The sequence below is a fragment of the Oratosquilla oratoria genome, chromosome 5 (genome assembly GCF_046742065.1).
Source record: "Oratosquilla oratoria isolate Oo_2021 chromosome 5, ASM4674206v1, whole genome shotgun sequence".
Classification (NCBI taxonomy): Eukaryota; Metazoa; Arthropoda; class Malacostraca; order Stomatopoda; family Squillidae; genus Oratosquilla; species Oratosquilla oratoria.
In genome coordinates, this window is record NC_134781.1 from 40,366,440 (window position 1) to 40,392,733 (window position 26,294).

General features: G+C 39.4%; 1 protein-coding gene across 1 annotated transcript in view; it reads left to right on the forward strand.

Moving 5' to 3' along the window:
* LOC143025476 (dnaJ homolog subfamily C member 2) overlaps window positions 1-26,294 on the forward strand; it is a 122,990-nt gene that overhangs the window by 69,765 nt on the left and 26,931 nt on the right. The window contains exons 5-11 of the mRNA XM_076185198.1: window positions 1,116-1,205; window positions 1,717-1,805; window positions 3,731-3,856; window positions 14,571-14,658; window positions 16,373-16,501; window positions 22,103-22,288; window positions 23,138-23,319. Coding sequence (XP_076041313.1) covers window positions 1,116-1,205; window positions 1,717-1,805; window positions 3,731-3,856; window positions 14,571-14,658; window positions 16,373-16,501; window positions 22,103-22,288; window positions 23,138-23,319 — 890 coding nt within the window. The remainder of the gene's footprint in view (window positions 1-1,115; window positions 1,206-1,716; window positions 1,806-3,730; window positions 3,857-14,570; window positions 14,659-16,372; window positions 16,502-22,102; window positions 22,289-23,137; window positions 23,320-26,294) is intronic.

A 26,294-nucleotide genomic window follows, 5' to 3' on the forward strand; every position in this document is an offset into this window, starting at 1 on the left:
TTCGTAATAAATGCGTAATACAAAATGTGGCCGGGCAATAATGGTGTGATGGATGCTTACTAAAACATTTACCAAAACAATAATAAATGCCACCATCATCTATCCTCCATGAAATTATAAAAAAGACACCAAAGAATCAATTTACCACATAAAGTGATAAATATTTGCAAAAAAAAATCCACAAAAACTATTTATAAACACGTTTTCTGTAAGTGTCAGACTATTATGGGCGACTCTACATTGACGTGAAACATCATAAATGTCAAATTCCTTCACTGAAATTCTGACAAAGCTTCCTCGAAAAAATATGACTTCGTTCAACCCACATGAGGAGCAAAAGAAAGTCTATGGATGTTCTACCAAACTTTTGCACACATATCTCCACAAAATTGACTCAGTTTCTTCACTTCTAGGCTAAGGTGAATCAAAACAACAAGATTTATTGGTTTTACATAATTTTAAGTTGATTTAAGCAATAAAAAAGAAAAGAAAAATCCATTTTCGCTGCAATGCTGGAGGGGGGAGTATATACAACATTTGCCCAGCGACGTATGGGTTAAGCACCAGGTTACTTTCATCCTTCAGCATCTCATTTAATGAATGCCTTGTAACTTCTAACATTTTTGAATGCTTGCCCGCTTTTCAAGAGGTCGTTTTTGGGGGCACATAAAGCACCACAAACTTTCTACTTTTCATGTCTCTGTCTTCAACTTTTATCACGATCATTTCCACACTGTTTTTACCCTCTATAACCTTCATTATATTTAAGTTTTTCTTGGCCAAAAACATGATTCATCTGCCCTGGTTCTTGTTTCTGTTTTTAATCCAGTAATTGTATAACCCATGTCCAACACTATTTGGTGGCAGTGGACCCCTTAATTTCGTCTCCACGATTCCCATCATGTATGTTTTTTCTTATAGGTAATGATTTAGTTCACTCAATCCTGAGATTAATGTTAGTATAGGCTAGGCCACTTTTAATTTTTTCCTTCTCCATCTCGTTTTCTGTGCCCACTCTTCATCCATTTCACATCCATCCAGGACACATTTTTTTTCCATCAAATTTGCCTCCTCAAGGATGAAGATAGATAACTTCACTATATTTACATCCACAGGTATTTACATGTGTATTTGAGCGCAATAGTCGATGGGCCAAACGCAAACATGTGCCAGGATTGGGAAAGATGGATGACACAAGACAAAAGGTTAGGTTTAAGATATCTATTTTATGTTTGTTTTCCTGGCTTAGATTTTTTTGAGATATTTAGTAGTTCATGTAACTAAGAATATTGACATGTATTCATACATATGAAGTGTGTGTATTTATAAACATATATATTAAAAGGCCAGGGACCAATGATGGGTACCTGCATATGGTAGTCCTTCAAAATGGACTGAGAAGCTCCCCATTTTCCAAACCTGTCAACCTCCTCATCTCCTTTAGGAGGTGCAGCCCTGAAGGGACTGACATTTGGTCTCTGAATTAGGCCCAAAATCTCAACTTCAATTTGTTTCTTACACTTTTTCACAGGGTGCAGCAAAACCATTCTATACTTTTTAGTTAATTTAATTTAATTTTTTTTTTTAAATGTTTCTATTTTAAAACTAAGTTTCCTCTTGCATCTCATGCATCTTGCATAAGAAAACCTAATTATTGTTGAAAATAACTACAGCTGTTTCATGAAGTCCAAATTATTGATATTCTCTTTTGTGCAGGTGGATCGATTCTATTCCTTCTGGTATGACTTTGACTCCTGGCGAGAGTTCTCATACTTAGACGAAGAAGAGAAGGAGAAAGGGCAAGAGTAAGTAAAGATATCTTAATTAGAAGTAGAGAAGTAGGAAAAGAACAAGTAATAATTCCTGATAATAGTGGGAGGGTTTTAATTGAGAGGATTAGGAGAGGAACAGTGTGGGTATAGGAAAGATAGGGGTTGCATAGATCAGATCTTTGTGGTAAGACAGATATATGTGAAAGCTTTAGGAAAAGGTAAGGATGTTTTTTGGGCCTTTATGGATTTAGAAAAAGCTTATGACAGGGTAGACAGGAAGACACTCTGGGAGACTTTGCAGATATATGGGATTGAGGGGAAGCTGTTGAGGGCAATCAAGAGTTTTTATGAGAGTAGTAGAACCTGTGTTAGAATTAGAAATAGAAAGAGTGGTTTGAGGTAAAGGTAGGACTACATCAGGAATGTGTCATGTCACCATGGCTGTTCAATGTGTACATGGATAGGGTGGTGCAGGAGGTAAAGGCGAGGGTAATGGGCAGGGGACTGGAGATGGTTAGAGAAAATGGAGAAAAGTGGGAGGTGAGCCAGTTGTTGTTTCCTGATGACACTGCACTTGTGGCAGGGTCAGAGGGACTAAGGGAGTTAGTGACCGTTTGGGAAAGTATGCAGAAGTTGAAGGTTGAAGTTGAAGGTAAATGTGGGTAAATTAAGGTGATGATGGCAGCAATTTGGAAGCAAGTCTCAAGGAGAGAGGGGTGGAGGAAATGGATAGCTGTAGGTATTTAGGGTTGCATTTAGCAGGAAAGGGAGGAGTGTGTAATGGTAACATTAAACATTCCTTGTATATTATACATATGTACTTGTAGTATTGTATATTTATTATTGTATATTGATTTTATTATTGTCATTGTATATTTATTTGCGCCTTTTTGTAGGAGAACCAAGATGAATTGTGTATGTTTTTCCCAGGCAGCTTGGTGTCAGTCTTGGTCTCATCTCTATTGCCTGTGTAGTGCTGTACAAGTGTTAATTTATTCATACTCAGTGTTTCATTGGCCACCCCTATAACAAGTGGAGGTGGAAGTAAATTGTAGATTGAGAGAAGCAAGGAAATGCCTTAAGGTATTAAAAAATGTAATGAGAAATGGGCATTTGGGAATGGATGCAAAAGTAGATTATATGAAGGGGTGTGGAGGAGAGCAGGGGTGGAAAAGGAGATGGATGATAGGGTTGATGAAGTATTAGCATAGTTTGGACACATGGAAAGAATGAGTGAAGAAAGATTAGTAAAAGAGGTGTGGAAGGCAGAGGTGATGGAGTGAACATGAGGGGACAACTGAGGATGAGAAAAATGGATGGGGTGGAGTATTGAGTAGGAAGGGAATGTCTGTTGAGCAAGGAAGGGATAAGGCAGGATATATGGGTGAGTGGAGAATGTGTATGGATGATACTGTGATACAAAGAAAGGAGGGAATGGGAGGCTAGGAAGTGGTTATGTGTGAATGATATTTTGATGCAGCCCCAAGGGATTTGTCCCTGTCATCTCTATTTTCTGCATGAGGGGAAGGAGAGGGAGGGTCACAGTTAAAGTGAAGTGGCCTTGCTCTGGATGTGCTGTGTCTTGCTGCATTGGTTTTGATTTTTATTTCATATGACCACCACAAGCAGGTACTCATTATTGGTCTAGATAACAGATGACTTATTTCTATCTCATAGAACCACATTATTATTGGTCCAAATATTTTCAGAGTTTGAATATGTTTATATTTCATTGACGACTAAGAGCACAACTTCTTTTGTGACATGAAGAGGTTTGTATCACCATTCACTGAACTGAAGTCCAATCTTTTTGGTGATCTGACACCTCAGATACCTCAGACGAGTTCTTCCCCTCAGGAACTCAAAACTAATGAAGACCAATTGACATGTATTTACCTTTTCTTTTTTCTTTTTTTCTTTTCTTGATGGTGTTCTCACTTGTATTATCTCCTCTTCAGTCGTGAGGAACGGCGATGGATAGAAAAGCAAAACAAAGTGGAAAGAGCACGGAGGAGAAAGGAAGAAATGGCACGTATTCGGAGACTAGTAGACAATGCATATGCATGTGACCCAAGAATTGCAAAGTAAGATTCTATATTGTTATGAGTGAATTTTAAATCTTTTAACTCCTAAAATCAGATAATTATTGGCCAGGTCAATACCATTGGAGCTCCAGTTGTTTAAGCTGATGTATATCAAATGAACATTTAAAAACTGATTTGCTATTTCTTCCCAAAAATACATTACAGAGGACTTGAACATGGTCATGGATATTATATTAAGAATCTTTGTATATACAGGAAGGGAAACTCAGGAACCTGGAATTTTTTTTATTAGAAGAACAACACATCATTGTAATGGTTTCAATTTGTTTTCCTCTTGAGAAAGACATGTTGACACCGATGAATGGTGTGTTACTCTAGTGGTAGTTTCTGCTAGAGTCCTGTGTTATCCTCCCATTGTCTTCCCAAATGTAAATATTATATTTAGTGCTAGTTGAGGGCTTGTACCGTCATTGTGAAATCTTAAGGAATTGCCAAGGTAACTTTACACCCAAAAGTTTGGTATATCTTGTCTTGGATATATATCCCCATCTGGGGTATTGGCTGCATGTTATTGTGGGGTTGAAAGCTGCTCAGTAGCATGGGGCTGATACTTTAGGGTCTATATGGGTCTCCCCTACAGACCAGAGCCACACACCATTTTGTCTATGAAAGAAGAAATCTCTATTCATAGAGAAATGATTATACTTTATTATACAACGACTGTCCCTCTGTTATGTTCTCCCCCCACTCTTGTTACTGTTCTTTACCACTTCTCTGAATAATCATTTCTCATTTTGCCAAACCCTGTGGTAGGGGAAAAGAGTACTGCCACCTAGATTTTGCACTTGAGTTGTAAAAGGTGACAAAAACGGGATGGGGATAGGACTAGGCATCCTTCTCCCATGAGCCCCAAAGGGGACATTCCTAAAAAAAGCAAAGGCATAATATGGTCTAGGAGTTTTCCAACCAGAACTCTAAGTTTTGGGTCTTTTAATGTGTGTGGTTGTGGTATAGATGAGAGTAAAAGGGAAGAGATAGGCAGTATGTTTGTGAGAAGAAAGGTGGATGTGTTGGCATTGAATGAAACAAAGTTGAAAGGGAGGGGCAAGTTTGAGTTTGGGAATGTAGTTGGGAGGGTCTCAGGAGTGAAAAGAGAATGAGGGAGAGAAGGAGTAGCTATACTAGTAAGTGAAGAGATAGGTAAGCTTGTGGTGGAGTGGAAGGAGGTTTCTTCAAGGTTAATGTTGATGAAGGTGAAACTGGGAAGGGAGATGTGGGTTCTTTGTAAGTGCATATGGGCCTGGTAGTGAGAAGAATGTAAAGGAAAGGGAGGCTTTTTGGATAGATTTAAATGCGTGCATAGAGAGTTTAGGGAGAAGTGTCAATGTAGTGGTATTGGGAGACGTTAACCCCTTCCATACGGTGATGCCTACGTAGGTGTCATGAGCAAGTGGGTATGTGAGGATGCTGATGTCGGCATCTTGATTATATTTATTGTAGTTGTACCTGCGTGACCCCCATACTCTGTAAACTGGCTTCATCATATTTTCTATGGTTATCAAAATTCACAGGTGAAAGAGAGAACGATCGATACAGCGGTGACTTTATTTTTTATAATGCGAGTATTATGACACAACATCGTACGTCTGGCAGCTAATGCTGCCCGCGAGATTTTGGCCTGGAGTGAAGTGGTTAAGGCTAGGGTAGGAAAGGAACCAATAGATGGAATGGTTGGGAAGCATGGAGTTCCAGGAAAAAAATTGTAGTGGAGAGTTGATGGTTGAGATATGTCTGGAAAGAGAGTTAATAGCAAATACAGCGTTTAGGAGGAAATTTAAGCATAAGTACACATGGGAGAGGGTGGTGGATGGAAGGGTGGTAGATAGGGCTTTGATGGACTATACAGGGCGTTCAGGATAAATTTGATCATTTTCTTATCTTCTGTCATTTCAGAACCATTTGAAGGACTTAATAGCAGTTAAGTGTAACAGATAGCTGATTCTGTGTACTATTGGAGAGCTAGAGAGCATGGACAACTGGAAAGCACCGGAATATTGGAATATTGCATCATGATGGATTAAAAAATTCGGAAACCTTAGGTGCAGCTCAGTGCTCTTTGAATACCATGAAGGCCATGAGATGTGAGCTGAAGAATTGTGATGGAGGTGTGGAAGCAGTGGCTAGCAGGAAGAATCATAGCAGATGTTCTGATTCTGTCTGCATAGTAAAATTCATTGAGAAGCTGCAAAAAAGGTGCAGCAAAATGACAGTGTGGACCTAGGGTGGCACCTGTGAAGAAAGTGCTGAATGAGGATCTTTGCTTCTCTTCATACAAAAGGCGCAAGGGCCAACTACTCGCTGCCAAGGCCCAAGAGAACTGCCTTACGAAAGCCAAGAAACTCCTCAGCAAGGTCAAACACCCAGTTGAGCTGGGGATGCTCTGGTTCATCTCAGATGAGAAGAACTTCTGCCAGGACCAGTTGCACAATGCACAGAACAGATGGCTAGCCTACAGTCCGCACGAAGTTATGCACTTCATGAAGACCAAGTTCCCTCAAATTGTGATGGTCTTTGGGTGGAGAGGGTGGTTACGGGAAGACAGTACATGTGGCAGCAGGACTCAACTCCATGTCACATCTCCAGGAAAACCCAGAAGTGGCTGTCTGAGAATTTCTACGACTTCACCAGGCCCAACATCTGGCCTCCCAAATTGCCTGATTGCAACTCCATGGACTATTATGTGTGGGGCACAGTTGAAAAAGACACCAATCATACCACCTGTAACACCAAGGACAAGCTGATTGCCAGGATCACACTGGTGTTCAGGCATCTCTCAAAGGACACCGAGAAGGATGCGTGCTGCAGGTTCAGGTTCCACCTGGAGGCTGTGGTGGAGGCTCAGGGTGGCTTCTTTGAGTGAGCTGTATTTGGCAAAAGATTCTCAAAGAGATACACTGAATTTTTAGAATACATCAATTTTTGGCCAAGATATGTTTTTCTTTCTTTTCCAAAAAAGTGGCAAATTTATCCTGAACACTCTGTATAGTGGTAATCAGGAGAATAGTAGGAAGAGTTAAAGATGTACATGTTTTAAGGGGAGAGAGTGGGGGAATATAATTTTTTTGGTGGAAGGTAAGTTGAGAGTGGAGGATATATGGAGAAAGAGGAAAAGGACAAGGTAGGAAGGTGCTTAAAGTAAATTGCTTAAATGAGAAAGAAAAGGAGGAGTACAAGAAGATGAGAGAGGAGTGGGAGTGAAGGATATAGTAGAACTAGGAGTGGAGAAGGAATGGGGATGGTTCTAGGAGGGAGTCATACTGTGTGCAAAGATGGTGTATAGAACAAGGAGGATGGGAGGAAATAGAACGAAGGGTAGTGAGTGGTGGGATGAGGAAGCAAAGAAGGTTCTAAAAGAGAAAAAGTGAGCATTCACAGATTGGTTACAAAATAGAATGAGAGAATCACATGAGAGTTACAAAGAAAAGAGAAGTAAAGCATAAGATAAAGGAAGCAAAGAGGAGAGCAGATGTGAAATGGGGTAAGAGTATGACAGAAATTTTTGAAAGTATTAAAAAGATGTTTTGAAAAGAAATTAAGAGAGGAAGAGGAGGTGAATCAAGTAGAGAAGAAAATGTGAAAGGTGCAGATGGAGAGATGATAATGGAAGAAATGGCAATAAGAGGAAGATAGAGTATTTTAGGGAGTTGCTAAATGTGAATGAGGATAGGGAGGGAAAGGTAGTTGTAGTGGGTAGCTCTAAGAAAGTGACAGTGGTGAGTGAGGAAAATGGAAGAGAAATAAGGAAAGATGAGGTGAAGGCAGTTAAGATAATGAGAGCAGGAAAGGCACCTGGGTTGGAGGGGTGTCATGCAGAATGTCTTTAAAAAAAAAAAAAGGTAAAGTGATGGTGGACTGGCTGGTACATACATATACCAAGGCTTTTTCCCCCTTACAAGGGAGGTAGCCAAAAAGGAAAAGGCATAAAATCATTCCCACCCATTCCATCCCTGAATACACTCCACACCCCTCCACCCTCCCTCTTATCTTAGCACCTCCTGGATGACGGGTCATCCCTGCACCTCGTCCACTGCCCTGGGTCAGAAGCAGTGTCGCAAGACAGCACATCCACAGCAAGGCCGCTTCATTAAATTGGCGACCCCCCTCTTCGTCCCCTCATGCATAAAAGGAGAAGACGGGGAGAAATCCCTTTGGGCTGCGTCAAATTTTGCTCACACATACTACCACAACCCCCATCCCCCCGCCCATTACACCTCATGCATCACAACATCATCCATACACAACCATTCTCCATTCATCCCTGTGTTCTGTCCTCTCCCGTCCTTCCTCAACAGACATTCCCCTCTTCCCCAAAGCTCCCTTCACCCCATCCATCCACCTCATCCTAGGACGTCCCTTCATATTCACTCCCTCCACATCTGCCTTCCATACCTCTTTTACTAGTCTTCACTCATTCTTTCCATGTGTCCAAACCATCCTAATACTCTTTCATCAACCCTATCTCCCAACTCCCCTTCCACCCCCATTCTTCTCCACCTCCTCATTTCTCACTCTAGCCTAGTAACCCCCATCATACTTCTCAGACACCTCATCTCAAACACATTCAAACTCCTTCTCTCTTCCTCTCTTATGTTCCATGTTTCTGCCCCATACAGTGCTGTTGGCACAATCACTCCTTCATACAGTCTCCTCTTAGCATCGATTCCCAAATGTTTATTCCTCATTACACTCTTCAATCCACCAAGGCATTTACTCGCTTCTCTCAATCTACATTCTACCTCCACCTTCACTCCACCTTTTCCTGCCACATTTGCACCCAAGTATCTAAAACTATCCACTTCCTCCAGTCGCTCTCCCTAAATGCTCACTTCCAGTCTACTGCCACTTTCACCCCTTGTACATCTCATCACCTTACTTTTACCCACATTTATCTTTAGCTTTCTTCTATCACATACTCTCCCAAACTCTGTCACCAACTTCCTCAATCCCTCCTCCGATCCTGTCACAAGCGCAGTGTCGTCAGCAAACAACAGCTGGCTCACCTCCCACTTTTCTCCATTTTCTTTAACCATCTTCAATCCCTGACCCACTACCCTTGCATTTACCTCTCGCACTACCCCATCCATGTATAAGTTGAACAGCCAGGGCGACATAACGCATCCTTGACGAAGTCCCACCATTACCTCGAACCACTCACTCTCTCCATTTCTAATCCTGACACAAGCTCTACTACTCTCATAAAAACTCTTGACAGCTCCTAGAAGCTTTCCTCCTATCCCATATATCTGCATAACCTCCCTGGTGAGGTTATTTAATATTTGTTTAAGAGAGGGTAGAGTGCCAGAGGACTGGAGGAGTATCTGTTTAGTTCCACTTTATAAAGGAAAAGGGGACAAGTGTGAGTGTAGTAGTTTCAGAGGGATCAGTTTAAGTGTAATTGGGAAGGCTTATAGGAGGTTATAGGACGGTTAAGGAAATGGAGAAAACTGGGAAATAAGCCATTTGTTGTTCGCTAACAACACTGCATGTGGCAGGATCAGAGGAGGAATTGAGGAAGCTAGTGACAGAGTTTGGGAAGGTGTGTGAAAGAAGGAAGTTGAAGATAAATGTGGGTAAATGTAAGGTGATGAGATGTACAAGGGGAGAAAATGAAAGCAGACTGGAAGTGAGTATTAAGGGAGAGAGACTGGAGGAAGTAGTTATAGATACTTGGGTGCAAATGTGGTGGTAAAGGGAGTAGTGGAGGTGGAGGTAGAATGTAGATTGAAAGAAGCAAGTAAATGCCTTGGGGGATTAAAATGTGTAATGAGAAATAGACATTTGGGAATAGATGCTAAGAGGAGATTGTATTTACCGAGTTTTACCTAGTTGTATTATATTGGAAGGGAGATATGCTCGTGGTGACCCGTCTTTGTATCTTCCAACATCAATTTTGTTCTTAAATTCTTGAATGGTGTTTGCACACACTGTTGTCTTATTTTATTCCAGGTATCCACCACTCGTTTGGGAAGCTATTCTTTTTTCAGATCTCTTCTATAATTATCTTTTTTGAGTTTCTTTTTGTGTCCTCTTGTTTTTCTGTTGTCCCACTTTAATAAATCATCTATAGGATTTCCATTGCTTTCATAATTCTATAAATAGTCAGTAGATCTCCTCTTTCTCTTCTTTGTTTCAGAGTTGGTAGTTCCAATTTAGACAATCTGTATGTCAATTTGGAGAGTGTTGGTGCCATCTTTGTTGTTGCTCTTTGTATTCTTTCTAATTTCTTTATATTCTTTTTAGCACTGGGTGTCCATAGTGTTGCAGCGTACTCCAATTTTGGTCTTGTAACTAATATTTTCTTAATCATTTCCTCATCCAAATAATCAAATGCCACTTTCATTGACCTTAATAGGTTGAAGGTTTCTCCAACTATTTTATTAATATGTTTGTCTGGTGACATATCTTTGCTGATTATTACTCATAGGTGTTTTTCCGAGCTCACTTTTTTGACTTCTTCACCAATTTTTTAATTTCTCGATATTCTATTTTTACTTTTTCCAAACTCCATTATACTATACTTCGTGATGTTAAAGTTCACTTCCCACTTTTGACTCCATTTCTAGATTTTATCTAGGTCTATCTGTAGTGATTCACAATCTACATCTGTACTTTCTTAAGTATTTTTGTGTCATCTGTGAAGAAGTTCATATAACATTCCACAATTTCATCCATGTCATTTATATGTATGGCAAACATGATTTGAGCCAATACCAAATCTTACAGGACACCACTTATCATTTCTTCCCAATTCAAGTATTTGTCTCTAATCACAACCCACATTTTCCTCCCAGTCCAGAAGTTTTCTATCCATTCCAATAATTTTCCTTTGATGCCACCTATTGATTCTATTTTTCTTATTATTTTTTTGTGTGGTACTTTATCAAATGCTTTTTGTAGATCTAGAAAAGCACAGTCCGCCCATCCATCCCTTTCTTGTATTATTTCTATTAGTCTCGAGTAAAAGCAGATCAAGTTTGTTGTACATGATCTTCCCTGTCTAAGTCCAAATTGATTTGGATTCAGTATCTTTTTTTCTTCCAGATGTTTAACCCATCTACTTTTGATAATTTTTTCACATAATTTTGCTATTGTGCTTGTAAGGGAACCCGGTCTTTAGTTAGTTGGATTTTCCTTGTTCCTTGCTTTATATATTGGTACAATATTTGCATTTTCCAGTCCTGTGGTACCTTTCTTTGAGTATTTAATTATCTTGTATATTTTGTGTATCTAGTATTGTACGGGAAGAGAGCTATGCTTGTGGTGACCCGTCTTTGTATCTCTCAGTATCAAGTTATTTCTTAAAATCTTGAATAGTGTTTGCACACACTGTTTTGTTGTCTATGCATTCTTTTAATATCTAATTTGCAATTCCATCCAGACTGTGTGATTTTCTGACATCAAGGTTTTTTTATTTGGTCTCTTATTTCATTCTGTGTCATAGTTATTTCCTTTATTGGGGAATATCTCTATTTCCTCACAGTTTTGTGAATTTTCAATTGTGAATACTGATTTGAAATGTTTGTTCATAATTTCAGCCATTTCTACTTTATGTATATTATTCCCTTGGCACAGTCCTTCTATTTCTTGTTTGTTTTTAGTTTACCATTTACATACCTGTAAAATAATGTAGGTTCTTCCTTGCATTTTTCTATTATATCTCTCATAGTTTCTCTTTTCATCTCTACATATTTTTACATAATCATTTCTTAGTTTAATGTATGTTTGCCAACAGGACTGTATGGGGCAGAAACATGGAACATGAGAGAGGAGGAGTTTGAATGTGTTTGAGATGAGGTGTCTGAGAAGTATGATAGGGGTTACTTGGCAGGATAGAGTGAGAAACGAGGAGGTGAGGAGGAGAACGGGGGTGGAAAGATAGTTTGGAGATAGGGTTGATGAAAGAGCATTGGGATGGTTTGGATGCAGAAAGAATGAGTTAAGAAAGATTAGTAAAAGAGGTGTGGAAGGCAGAGCTGGATGGAGTGAACATGAGGGGCAACCAAAGATAAGATGGATGGCATAAAAGGGACACTGGGAAAGAGGGGAATATCTGTTGAGGAAGGATGAGAGAGGACAGAAGATAGGGGTGAATGGAGAATGATTGTGTATGCTTGATGTTGTGATGCATGAGGGGGGATGGGGTGAGGGAGTATGTGTGAAAAATAAATTGACGTAGCCCAGAGGGATTTCTCCCCATCTTCCCTTTTTCTGCATAAGGGGATGGAGAGGGGGGGTTGCTGTTTAAATGAAGCGGTCTTGCTGTGGATGTGCTGTGTCTTGCGACACTGCTTCTGACCCAGGGCACTGGGCGAGATGTAGGAGGAGCCAAGAAAAGAGGGAGGGATGGGGATGGAATGGGTGGGAGTGGTTTTTATGCCTTTGTTTTTTGGCTGCCTCCTTGCACGGGGAAAAGAGCCTTTGGTATATGTATATATATATACACTACGACCGGAGATAATAGTCCATGATGAATTTTTACCATATCTCAATAACTACTACGGCGATTTAGATGAAAATTTACATGGCATTAGATTACACTATCAGTAGCCTTTCATTAAGATTTGAAGTCAATATCTTTGTTAGTTTTTTAATAATCCAATTTTTTTGTTTTTCAGGTGAACAGAGATAATAGTCCTATTGAATATTAAAGAATGGGGCATGGGAAAGATCTTACAGAGTGTGAGAGAAACAAAATTATAAAGGAAATAGCGCAAGGAAAGTCAGCTGGTGAAGTAGCCAAGAAACTAGGTTGACATATAAAGACAATTCGTAGATTTTTACAAAATCCCAAATTTAGGAAAGTGCGTGACATCTCTCATCTTAAGCGATGCGTAAAGAAAAACCCTGGAACTACAAGTAAAACCTTGTTTGCAGATGCTGGAATTCAAGATGTCTCCAAAACAACCCAAAATAAGATATTGTCTCAACTTGCTAAATATAATAAACCTACATGTAGGCCTCCATTGGCACCGAAACATAAAAAAGCTAGGCTAGAATGGGCGAGGAAACACATGAAAACCGATGTTAAGAATATATTATTTACAGATGAGTGCCGAGCCACATCAGACGGGTCTGATGGATGGAGCAAAGGTTGGATATTTAATGATAACCCAGCTCACATGCGTTTGCGGCGTCAACAAGGGGGTGGAGGAGTAATGTTTTGGGCAGGTATCATGGGAGACACTATGATTGGCCCATTTAAAGTGCCAGAAGGTGTGAAAATTACTGCAACAACATACTGTGACTTTATTGAAAATGTCCTCTCAGACTGGCTGGATGAACTCCCATTGTCAAAGCTCACAAAAGTCATTTTTATGCATGATAATGCACCAGCACATGCTGCCAAGAGAACAGCGGAAATGCTCTCCTCCATGGGATTTAATGGAGACACTTTGATGAAGTGGCCAGCCTGTTCTCCGGATTTAAATCCGATTGAAAACTTGTGGAGTATCATAAAAAAGAAGATCTACTTAAATGGCAAGCAATATACGTCTAAGGATTCACTGTGGGAAGCAATAAAAGAAGCTGCTAGAACAGTACCACCCGCCACTATCACAAAACTGACTGATTCAACTACCAATCGCATATTTGAGGTCATCAGACAAAATGGATCATATATCAAATACTAATAATAAATTTATGAGATGTATATTTAATATTTCATTCTTGTAATTGATTGTTATGTTGTATACTTATGGTATGGGTTGTTTAAAATTGTTATTTTACTTTACTTTGTATATATATTTATATATATATATATATTTATCCTTATAATTAACGAAAATACATAAATCCTTTTAACAGGACTATTATCTCTGTTCACCTGAAAAACAAAAAAATTGGATTATTAAAAAACTAACAAAGATATTGACTTCAAATTTTAATGAAAGGCTACTGATAGTGTAATCTAATGCCATGTAAATTTTCATCTAAATCGACGTAGTAGTTATTGAGATATGGTAAAAATTCATCATGGACTATTATCTCCGGTCGTAGTGTATATATATGTATATACATATATATATATATATATATGTGTATATATATATATATATAATACATATACATATACACACATATATATATTCATAACATGACTATGGGATATTAGAGAAAGACAATGACAGTAAATTTTCCATTTCGTTTGGCAATGTGGCTAATGCAACATTGGCACCCGAGGTGTCCTTGACCTGGACACTGTTGACAGGTGGGGTCATTCACATATCTGCCACCATGGTAAGTAGGGAGCCCCTTGTACAGTATGTGGTGGGGTAATGTGGCAACAACACGGAGCCCTGGGGTTCTACCCAGCCGTGCCCAAAGGCTCATGTTAAGATACCTTTACTATAGGTGTTGGACCCTGCTTTGGAAGAACTGCCTTGCTATATTGACTGTGATTCAAACAATGTGGTGGGGGACAGAGATAACCCATAATCCTGGAGGTGCTGAAATGGGATGAATGGTTCATTGGGTTTGTAATAAAAGGCAGCCAAATGATTTGGAGTGAGGGGACTGGGTATTCCCATTTCTATAGTTTTCTCCCATGAAGAGTCCAGGCATACATTACCCTGTTAAAAGGGGAAAAGGCCATTGGTATATACACATACATATATTTAAACTAAGTACTAGATCACAATATATTTGTAATGATTCTTAATTCATTTTGTACTCCTGCATTTTTTCTTTAATCCAGATTCAAGGAAGAGGAAAAAGAAAGAAAATTAGCTCAGAAGAAAGCAAGACAAGATGCCATTAGGCAGAAGCAAGAGGAGGAGGAGCGAGTAAGTGTATTGGGTAAATTTAATGGGGTAGAATTATAAGTTGGATGAATTTGAGTAAAAAAGAATTAAATGGATGTATAGAGTGACGGGGTCATTGGATGCAAGAATGTTGAGTAAGGAAGTGTGTAATGAAATTAGGAGTGAATGGAGGTTGGTTGTAAGTAGATGAAAAATGACTCAGCCCATAAGTTATTTTGAGTGAATGGGGTGTGTGTGTGTATTTACCTAGTTGTATTTACTTGGTTGTATTATATGGGAAAGGGAGCTATGCTCGTGGTGACCCGTTTTTTTTATCTCGCAAGATCAAGTTTGTTCTTAACCACTTCACTACGGGACTTAAATCTCGCGGGCAGCAGCCAATGCCAGCCGTACGACGTGTCGTAATAATACTCGCATCATAAAATATAGTCACCGCTTATATCGATCGTTCTCTCACCCATGAATTTTGAAAACCACAGAGAATGGGATTAAGGGCAGATTAGGGAGAATGTAAAAACACAGGGGCGACTACAATAAATATAATCAAGATGCCAATATGGCAGCGTCGCGAATCCACTTGCTCCTCATGACGCCTACGTGTGCGGCACCGTATGGAAGGGGTTAACCCCTTCCATACGGTGCTGCATACGTAGGCGGCATGAGGAGCAAGTGGATATGCGAGGCTGCCATATCGGCGTCTTGGTTATATTTATTATAGTTGCCCCTGCGTAATGACATACTCTCTAAACTGTCTTCATCACATTTTCTATGGTTATCAAAATTCACAGGTGAAAGAGAGAACGATCGATATAAGCGGTGACTATATTTTATGATGCGAGTATTATTACGACACATCGTACGTCTGGCAGCTAATGCTGCCCTTGAGATTTTGGCCCGTACTGAAGAGGTTGAATTGTTGTATTGTGTTTGCACACACTATTTCTTCATCCAAGGCTCTGTGTGTGTGTGTGCGTGTGTGTGTAAAGATGAGGTACAAGGAATTTTGGAAATTATTAAAGCTGGCAAGGCACCTGGATTCATGTGGAGTGTCTGACAAAGAGAAGAATGGTTATAGTGGATTGGCTAATGAGGTTGTTTAATGTGTGCCTGAAGGAAGAGAGTATACTGGAGGAATGCATGTATAGTTCTGCTTTACAAAGAAAAATGGGACATGTGTATTTGTAGCAGGATCAATTTTTTGAGTGTAGTTGGAGAGGCATGTAGAAGGGTGTTATTGAGAGGAACAGAGCGAGTAATTGATGAGGAACAGTGTGAACTTAGGAAAGGTAGAGGATATATGGATAAATTCTTTTGTGGTAAGGCAGCTTTGTGAGCTTTGGGCCTTTTATGAATTTAGAGAAAGCTTATGATAGGGTAGAAAGGAAGGCTTTGTAGGAGGTATTGCGGATATATGGGATATGGGGAAAACTGCTTAGGACAGTCAAGACCATTTACATAAGTAATAGAGCTTGTGTTTGGAAATGGTGAGCATGAGTGGTTTGAGGTGAAGATGGGGCTGTGACAGGGGTGTGTTATGTTGCCGTGGTTGTTCAATGTGTACATGGATGGGGTGATAGTGAAAGGGTTGATAATATTTGTATACTTTGATTTGGAGATACAACTGTTCATAGTGTTTTATTTGCCATTGCCAAAGTTGCATTTAATTGCATGAGTTTATTATGGCCATTTCAAGTGAAGGAAGATGTAAGAAATGATTTGTACACATTATTTTCAGCTAAAGAAAGAAGCTGAGGAAGCAGAGAGAAAGAAGAGAGAGGCAGAAGAAGCCGAACTGAAAGCAAAACAAGAGGCTGAAAAGAAAGAGAGAGAAGCAATAAAAAAGGCATTTAAGAAAGAACGAAAAGTAAGGATTAAATTACTGTACTGGGTGGATAAACCTGTACAGGGAAAAGGAAAGGGAGGAGGGGCTTGTAACTTGAACTTGATCATTAATGGATATGTACCATCCTTTTTGTATTGACCTAACCTGAACACTTCTTCAGTTTGGTCAGATATATTTGAGCATTTCTTGCTCCTTTTTTTCAACCCAAGACAGTAACCTCTCCAGGTGTTACTAAGATGCATTTATTTTTGTTTACCTCAGTGTGTGTATTTACCTTGTGTTTACCTAGTATTTTACAGGATGGGAAACTATGCTCGTGATGTCCTGCCTTTGTATCTCACAATGTCTAGTTTGCTCTTAAATTCGTGAATGGTCTTTGCACACACCATTTTTTCGTCCAGTTTGTTCCAAGTGTCCACCACTATGTGGAAAACTGTTCTTCTTGAGATCTCTTCTATAACTATCTTTTTTGAGTTTCTTTCTATGTCCTCTTGTGTTTTTCTTGTCCCAATTTAACAAGTACTCTCTGTTGAGTATTTCTGTGCCCTTCATGATTCTATAGATGGTCAGTAGGTCACCTCTCTCTCTTCTTTGCTCCAAAGTTTGTACATACATACATATACCAAGGCTTTTTTCCCCTTACAAGGGAGGTAGCCAAAAAGGAAAAGGCATAAAATCATTCCCACCCATTCCATCCCTAAATACACTCCACACCCCCTCCACCCTCCCTCTTATCTTAGCCAGTCTCTCCTCATATGACAAGTTTGAAAATGCTGGAGCCATTTTTGTGGTTGCCCTCTGGATTCTTTCAATATTCTTTTTGGCACTGGATGACCACAATGTTGTTGCATGGTTCTAGTCTAGGCCTTATCAGTGTGACTAATATTTTTTTTAAATAATTTCTTCATCCAAATAGGTAAATACCACTTTTATCAATCTTAGCAAGTTATAGGATTTTCTGACAATTTTGTTTGTTTGTTTATTGGAGGATAAGTTGTTCGAGATAATTACGCCCAGATCTTTTTCAGATCCCACTTTCTTTACCTCCTTGGTTCCAATTTTATATTGTCCTGATATTCTATTTTTACTTTTTCCAAACTCCATTATGCTACACTTAAATGTTGGAGTCCATTTCCTATTTCTGGCTCCACTTCCAAACCTTATTCAGGTCTTCCTGTAGTGATACGCAATCTGTTTCATTGTTTACTTTCATCAATTTAGTGTTGTTTGCAAAGCTCATGTAACATTGCACATCATCATCCATGTCATTCACATAAATAGCAAGCATTATTGGAGCCAATACAGATCCCTGCAGAAATCCACTAATCACCTTCTAACCTGAATATTTTTCTCTGAGTACTACTCTCATCTTTCTACCATTCAGGAAGTCCTCCATCCAGTTAGGAGGTTAACTTGTACCCCTTCTACATTTTCCAATTGTATAAAGATTTTTGTGTGGTACCTTGTCAAAAGCTTTTTGTAAGTCCAAGAAAGCACAATCAGCCCATCCATCCCTTTCTTGTATTATATCTATTAGTCTTGAGTAAAAACAGATTAAATTTGTGGTACATGATCTTCCCTATCTGAACCCAAATTGTCTTGGGTTTATTATATTATTTTTTTCCAGGATTTTTTACCCATCTATTCTTGCTGATTTTCTCACAGATTTTGGCCATAGTGCTTGTAATGAGACCATTATATAGTTAGTTGGTTCTTCCTCGATTCCTCCTATATATATTGGTACAATGTTGCATTTTTCCAGTCTTTTGGTATTTTTCCTTCTTTAAGTGAGCAACTTATGTATATTTTGTCCATTAGTTCTTCTTTGCATTCCTTTAGAATCCAATTTGCAATTCCATCTGAGCCATTTAATTTCCTAACATCAAGGTTTGTTAAGTGTTCCATTATTTCTTTTTGTGTTATTATTATTTGCTCCCATTTCTCCCCGTCTTCTCCTTTTTTGCATGAGGGGACGAAGAGGGTGGGTCGCCAAATTTATGAAGCAGCCTTGCTGTGGATGTGCTGCATCTTGCGACACTCCTTCTGACCCAGGGCAGTGGACAGGTTGCAGGGATGACCCGTCATCCAGGAGGTGCCAAGATAAGAGGGAGGGTGGAGGGGAGTGGAATATATAGGAAATGGAATGGGTGGGAGTGGTTTCTATGCCTTTTTCCTTTTGGCTACCCCCCATGTAGGGGGAAAAAAGCCTTTGGTATATGTATGTATTATTTTGCTCATGGGGGGAGATTGCACTTCACATCCTTCGTCCCAATACTGTACCTTCTCTCTAGTGAAAACAGACTTGAAGTGATTATTCATGATTTTGACCATTTCTAGAGCTGCGTATTCTGTATTTCCTTGGCATAGTTTCACCATTTCCTGTTTATTTTTAAATCTACCATTCACATATCTATAGAATAATTTGGGTTGCTCTTTGCATTTTTCTATGATGTCTTTTTCATAGTTCGTTTTTTCCTCTCTTCTCATTTTTATGTACTCATTTCTAAAGTTAGATATATTTGCCATTTTCCGGGTTTATTTTTTTATCTTTTCTCCATCTTTTCCAAGCTCTGTCTCTTCTATCTTTTGCCTCACTGCATCTTCTGTTGAACCAGCATTTAATGTACACTCTTGTTTCTGTCTTGGTACATGCCTATTCACTCCTTCATTATAGTTATCCTTCAAGATCTCCCATTTCTCTTCCAGTTGTGTGTCTTCCATGTAGAATTTTTCCCAATTTGCATTTTGAAAGAATTTCTTTCATTCTCCAAAGTCCATTTTGTTGTACATCAATCTTCCTTCTCTATACTTTTCATTTCTCTCCACATATATTTCTTCCTTATGTTCAGTCTATAAGTATATGGTCACAATTTCAGGTTCTGTTGTAAATATTAAGCCCAGTCTTGATGGTTCCTCATTATTTCTCTGTTGTTTTCATTAACCCATTGTGTCATTGTATATTCCATGGTCATGTCTAGTAATACATTACCCCACAGTTTTATCCAATTTCAGGTTCTGTTGTAAATATTAAATTCAGTCTGGACAGTTCCTCATTACTTCTCTATGTGGTGTTTTCATTGACCCACTGTGTCATTGTATATTCCATGGTCATGTCCAGTAATACATCACCCCACAACTCTTCTCCACCTTTCACTGCCATTTCCTCCAAACAAATTTCTTTGCATTTAAAGTCCCCCATAATTCCCAGGTTAATTCCGCACTTTAGTATCTCATTTAATGAATGCCATGTGTCTTCTAGCATTTTCATATGCTCATTCTCTTTCCAAGTGCTCATTTTTGGGGGCATATATATCACCACAAACTTTCTACTTTTCATGTCTGTGTCTTTGGCTTTTATCATGATCAGTTCTACATTGCTTTTACCCTCCGAAATCGTTGTCACATTCAAGTTTTTCTCAGCCAAGAACATGATTCCTCCTTTCTGTTTATTGTTTCTGTTTTTGATCCAGTAATTGTATAACCCTTGTCTATCATAAATGGGTGGTATTGAACCCCTTAATTTCGTCTCCACAATTCCCATTATGTCTGTTTTTTTTTTGTTTTTTTTTCTAACAGGTAATCATTTAGTTCATTCAGTCATGAAATTAATCCGTCAATGTTAGTATAGACCACTTTTAATTTTTTCTTTCTCCATCTTGTTTTCTGTTTTTGCTTCAACCATCCTGATGTACCATTTTCTCAGTCTCATGTTGATTACCCTCCAATAGAATTCCTTCGCATGTTTTTTCATAGCTTCATCTCGTAGTGTCTTTTCTTTTTCTAATTCCTCAACACTCATTTCTCTTTTTATCCATATCTTATTGTAATGTTCACTCCTTGCCAATTTGCTCTTTCTGTGTCTTCTACTACCATTTGTGATCTTAGTTTTATCTTTAGGGGTCTATTTCTTTCCTTAGAATAATGTCCCATCCTATACACATCGTCTGTTTTTCTCTACTTCCCGATCACCATCCTTAATTTCTTTTAAGATTGCTATTGCTGTTTCTTTTTCTTCTTTTTCTCTCATCTACCTTGCCAGACCATGTTTTTCTCTTAGTCCATATACCACAATACATTTTTTTCTATCCACTGCATCTCTAACCCAATTTGCCTTTTCTTTAATTACTTGAATGATTGTATCTTTTGCATTTTCCTGTATTTCTTGTTGGACTATTTCTTTAAAAGCATTTTCTTTATTTTCTCTTTTTTCCTTCCATTTCTTAATTTTTTGTATACTTTCCTCACCTAAGTTTTCTTCAATTCTTTCAGTCATTTCTTGTATTTTGTCATATACCTCTTTTCTTAGGTTTTCACTATTGGTAGTATCATTAATTTTCCACTTTCCATTTTCACGCTGAACCGCTATTACATAATTTTTCATTACCTTAAGTTCAGTTCTTAGTTCTGAGTTTGTTTTTCTTAGGTCAGAAATATTGATGTTAGCTTGGGCTAAGTAATTCATTAATTCTACACTTTCTTTAGGTCCATGACTTTGTTCTCCCACCATTTTCTATTTTTACTTATTTCCCTTTCTGTGTCTAAGATTCTACTTAAATTCCCACTCTCGTACTTACCAAAGCCTGAAAATGATTCTTCATCATATATTTGTCCTACCACTGGTGTTTGAAATGCCTGTTTACATTGTACTTCGGCGTGGTGCCCCTAGATGTCTCTGCTGTTGAGTCATCTTTTGATTCAAATTTATTGTTGTTTTCCTTCATTTTCTCTTATTACGTCTAACTAGCACTGCAGAGACTTCATTGTGGACACCCACAATTGCTCCCCTCCCATTCAATACAAACCAGGCTTTCTTCTTGTGTGTGTGTGTGTTGTGTGTATTCACCTTGGTCTTTGGATCACATGTTGGACTCGTGATCGACACTTATTTCCCTCATGGAAGAGAGCTCAGAGCTTGTATGACCGATCTATGGGTAATACTGACCCAACTCCCTGCCCATGAGAGTTGGAGTAACGACTCGAAGCGCAGTGATACTGAAATTATTTCAGCCCTGGGGAGGATTCAAACCCGGACTGCCGTAGTGACAGTTGAGGACTCAACCAATTGCACCACTGAGTGTAGCTGTTTTGAATGGTCTTTTAGCTATGTCTATCCTGTTGAAAATATCTCCATGTACTTTCTTTCTCTGATTTTTTTTTACCATATTCACATACTTGTGACTTACTTTGTGATATTAAAACATTCCCTATCCCGTTCTGCTTCCTTGCCTGCTTAAAAAAATGCTAGGTCAACTAAGATCAGATAACATACAGTAAGGTAGAATGGTGACAATATCTTTTTGTTCTTACCGTACCTGTAATACTTTGTTGTGTACCCTTTGCATTTCATCACCTCTTTCAGTCATTGCCGTCATTGTGGCAAGGAAGGGCAAGGCTAAGTAGCTTTTCTGTGGGTGTTTTACTCCAAGAATCCTTGATTTCCTTTCCCTGTAAGCTATGTTTCACCACCTGCTAGAGGTTTCCTATGTGATTTAAATCTTGACTATTACCAGGCCAGTCCAAAAGACAATTGTTTATATAGTACATGCTACACATAAAAAAAGCAGGATTTTTTCAAAAGTTTTTTATTGGAGAGAAAGTATACTTATTTTATTTATTTTGCAGACTTTACGTACACTTTGCAAGGAACATGATTATTACACAGCAGACAAAGAAGAACGTGTGACTCTGATGGCAGATGTGGAGCTGCTCTGTGAAGCCCTTGAACTCTTGCAGTTAGAGGAACTCAACAAACAACTTACTTCAGCTGGAGATGACAGGGGAAAAGGCCACTGTGCCATTATGAAAGAGGTTAGTTGTAATATGGATATTTGAACTTTGCCACAGATGTAGTGACATTGACCAGATTTGAATAGGTGAAATTTGTTCTCAACTCCTGTATTTTGCTGTATATCATTTCATTGTTGCTCTATCTTTGGTTTACATTATTTCAATGCCCACTGAAAATAAGGTGAGTAGTTTTAATGAAAAGAAAAAAGAAAAAAGCAAGCAATGCTGAGAGAAGTATGGGGTTAAGTGAAGGACAGTAGAGAAACAGTAGAGGAAGAATGGGTATGTTTCAAAGAGGAAATGCTAAAGTGCACAAAGATATGTGGGATGGGAGGGAGTAAGAGAGGCAGAGGGAGCAGATGGTGGGATAAAAAGGTGAGGGTGGTGGTGGAAGAAAAGTGAGCATATGCAAAGAAGAAATGGGTAAGCATATGAGGGGTACAGAATAAGGATATTCAAGGTGAGGGAGGTTAAGAGGAGAGCAGATACAAGATAGGGTAGGTGTTTGGTAAAGAATTTTGGAAAAAAAATAAATAGGTGAAAAGAGGGGAGGAGAGACAAGTTGGATAGAGAGGAGAAAGTAAAGGGCACTGATGGACAGATGCAATGCAGCAAGACACTGCACATCGTCAACAAGGCCAGCTGCTTCATTTATATGGCCCTGGTGTGGATGTACCTTTCCTTGCAGTGCTGCCTCAGACACAGGCAGTTGGTAGGAGACAGGGATGACCCTTAATTATTTATAGTGATGATAATAGTTATAATAATAGTAATCAAGAAGTAGTTGTATAAGTATTTTGATGATGTGATTAGTGCCCATTCCCTTTCTTCCGGATATGTATGTAGTATAATTTCTTTATATTCTTTCAGGTTAAAGAAGTTCGTGTCAAAATCCAGCGTGAGAAAGATGAAATAGCTGCAGCAGCTGCTAAGGGTAGTGGTTCCTCAGGGTCGGGTGGAGATGGTGCTGGAGGAACTCGAACCTGGAGTCAAGAGGATTTACAGCTACTTATCAAAGCAGTTAATCTTTTTCCAGCAGGCACCACCAAAAGGTATAGCTGATTGAAGGGCAGTTGTAATTGGATGAACAGATGACATGACTTGAAGGGATACTCTTCTCTGCTTCATAATTAATTTTGTATGTTTGGATATCATCCCCATCTGGGATATTGGCTGCATGTTATTGTGGCAAAGTAGTATGCAGTTGATATTTTAGGGTCTATATGGGGCACCCCTATGGACCAGAGCCACACATCATTTTGTCTGTGATAGAGGAAAACTCTGTTCATAGAGAAATGATGACACTTTTATACTACGACTGTCCCTCCGTTATGCTGTCCCCCAACCCCTTGTTACTGTCCTGTACCATTTCTCTGAATATTCATTTAATTTTTTTGCCTACCCTGTGGTGGGGGAAAAGAATGCTACCATCAAGTCTTCCCACTTGAGTCGTAAAAGGTGACAAAAAATGGGACGGGGGATGGGATTAGGAGTCTTGCTACTTGTAGCCCCAAAAGGGGACATTCCTAAAAAAAGTAAAGGCATAAGAGGGTCTGGGAGTTTTCCAACCAGCACCCTAAGGTTTGGGTCTTTTAATGTGCGTGGATGTGGTACAGATGAGAGTAAAAGGGAAGAGATAGGCAATATGTTTGTGAGAAGAAAGATGGATGTGTTGGCTTTGAGTGAAACTAAAATGAAAAGGAGGCGAGTGTGAGTTTGGGAGTGTAGTTTGGAGGTACTCAGGAATGAAGAGGGGATGAGGGAGAGAAGGGGTGGCTATACTTGTAAGTGAAGAGATAGGTAAGTGTGTAGTGGAGTGGAAGGTTTCTTCAAAGTTAATGTGGATGAAAGTGAAGCTGGGAAAGGAGATGTGGGTTTTTGTAAGTGCGTATGGGCCTGGTAGTGAGAATTTGTAAGTGTGTATGGGCCTGGTAGTGAGAGGAGCATAGAGGAAAGGGAGGATTTTTGTATAGATTTAAATGAGTGCATAGAGGGATTAGGGAGAAATGTCAATGTAGTTGTATTGGGAGACCTTAATGCTAGGGTAGGAAACAAACCAATAGATGGAGTGATTGGGAAGTATGGAGTTCCAGGTAAAAATTGTAGTGGAGAATTGATGGTGGAGATGTGTCTTGAAAGAGAGTTGATGATAGCAAATACAGTGTTTAGGAAGAAAGTCAAGCATAAGTACACATGGGAGAAGGTGGTGGATGGAAGGGTGGCAGATAGAGCATTAATGGACTATATAGTGGTGACCAGGAGTATGGTAGGAAGAGTTAAGGATGTACATGTTCTAAGGGGAGAGAGTGGGGGAATATCAGATCATTTTCTGGTGGAAGGTAAATTGAGAGTGGAGAATAGGTGGAGAAAGAGGAAAAGGGCAGAAGGTAGGGTGGTACTTAAAGTGAACTGTTTAAATGTGAAAGAAAAGGAGGATGAGTATAAGAATAAGCTGAGAGAGGAGTAGAAGGTAGTGAAGGATAGAGTAGAACTAGGAGTGGAGGAGGAATGGGGATGGTTCAAGGAGAGTCCTAAGGTGTGCAAGGATGGTGTGTGGAACAAGGAGGGCAGGAGGAATTAGAAAGAAGGGTAGTGAGTGGTGGGATGAGGAAGCAAAGAAGGGTGTAGAAGAGAAGAAGCAGGCTTTCATAGATTGGCTACAAATTAGGACGAGGGAATCGTATAAGAGGTACAAAGTAAAGAGAAGGGAAGTTTAGCATAAGATAAAGGAGGCAAAGAGGAGAGTAGATGTGAAATGGGGTAAGAGTATGACAAAATTTGAAAGTAATAAAAAGATGTTTTGTAAAGAAATTAAAAGAGGAAGAGGAGGTGAATCAAGTAGAGAAGAAAAATTAAAAGGCACAGATGAAGAAATGAAAATGGAAGAGAAGGCAGTGAGAGGAAGGTGACCAGAGTATTTTAGGGAGCTGCTAAATGTGAAGGAGGATAGGGAGGGAAAGGTAGTTGCAGTGGGAAGGGCTAAGAAAATGAGAGTGATGAGTGAGGAAAATGGAGGAGAATGAAATGAAAGCAGCTGTTAAGATGATGAGAGCAGGTAAGGCGCCTGGGTTGGATGGATGCCATGCAGAATGTCTGAAGAAAGGAGGGACAGTTATGGTGGACTGGCTGGTGAGGTTATTTAATGTTTGTTTAAAAGAGGGTAGAGTGCTGGAGGAGTGCCTGTATTGTTCCACTTTACAAGGGAAAAGGGGACAAGTGTGAGTGTAGTAGTTTTAGAGGGATCAGCTTGTTGAGTGTAGTTGGGAAGGCTTATGGGAGGGTCTTGATTGAGAGGATTAGGAGAGGAGCAAAGGTAGTAATTGGTGAGGAACAGTGTGGTTTTAGGACAGGTAGGGGTTATGTAGATCAGATTTTTGTGGTGAGACAAATATATGAGAAAGCTATAGGAAAAGGTAAGGATGTTTTTTGGGCTTTTATGGATTTGGAAAAGTCTTACGACAGGGTAGACAGGAAGGCACTGTGGGAGGTAGTGCAGATATATGGGATAGGAGGAAAGCTGTTTGGAGCAGTCAAGAGTTTTTACAAGAGTAGTAGAGCTTGTGTTAGGATTAAAAATGGAGAGAGTGAATGGTTTGAGGTAAAGGTGGGATTTTGTCAGGGATGTGTTATGTCACTGGCTGTTCAATCTATACATGGATGGGGTGGTGCGAGAGGTGAATGCAAGGGTAGTGGGTTAGGGGTTGGAGATGGTTAAAGAATATGGAGAAAAGTGGGAAATAAGCCAGTTGTTTTTTGCCGATGACACTGTGCTTGTAGCAGGATCAGAGGAGGGATTGAGGAAGTTAGTGGCAGAGTTTGAGAAGGTTGTGAAAGAAGGAAGTTGAAGATAAATGTGGGTAAAAGTAAGATGATGAGATGTACAAGAGGGGAGAGTGACAGCAGGCTGGAAGTGAGCATTAAGGGAGAGAGACTGGAGGAAGTGGATAGTTTTAGATACTTGGGTGTGAATGTGACAGGAAAGGGAGGGGTGGGGGTGGAGGTAGAATGTAGATTGAGAGAAGCGAGT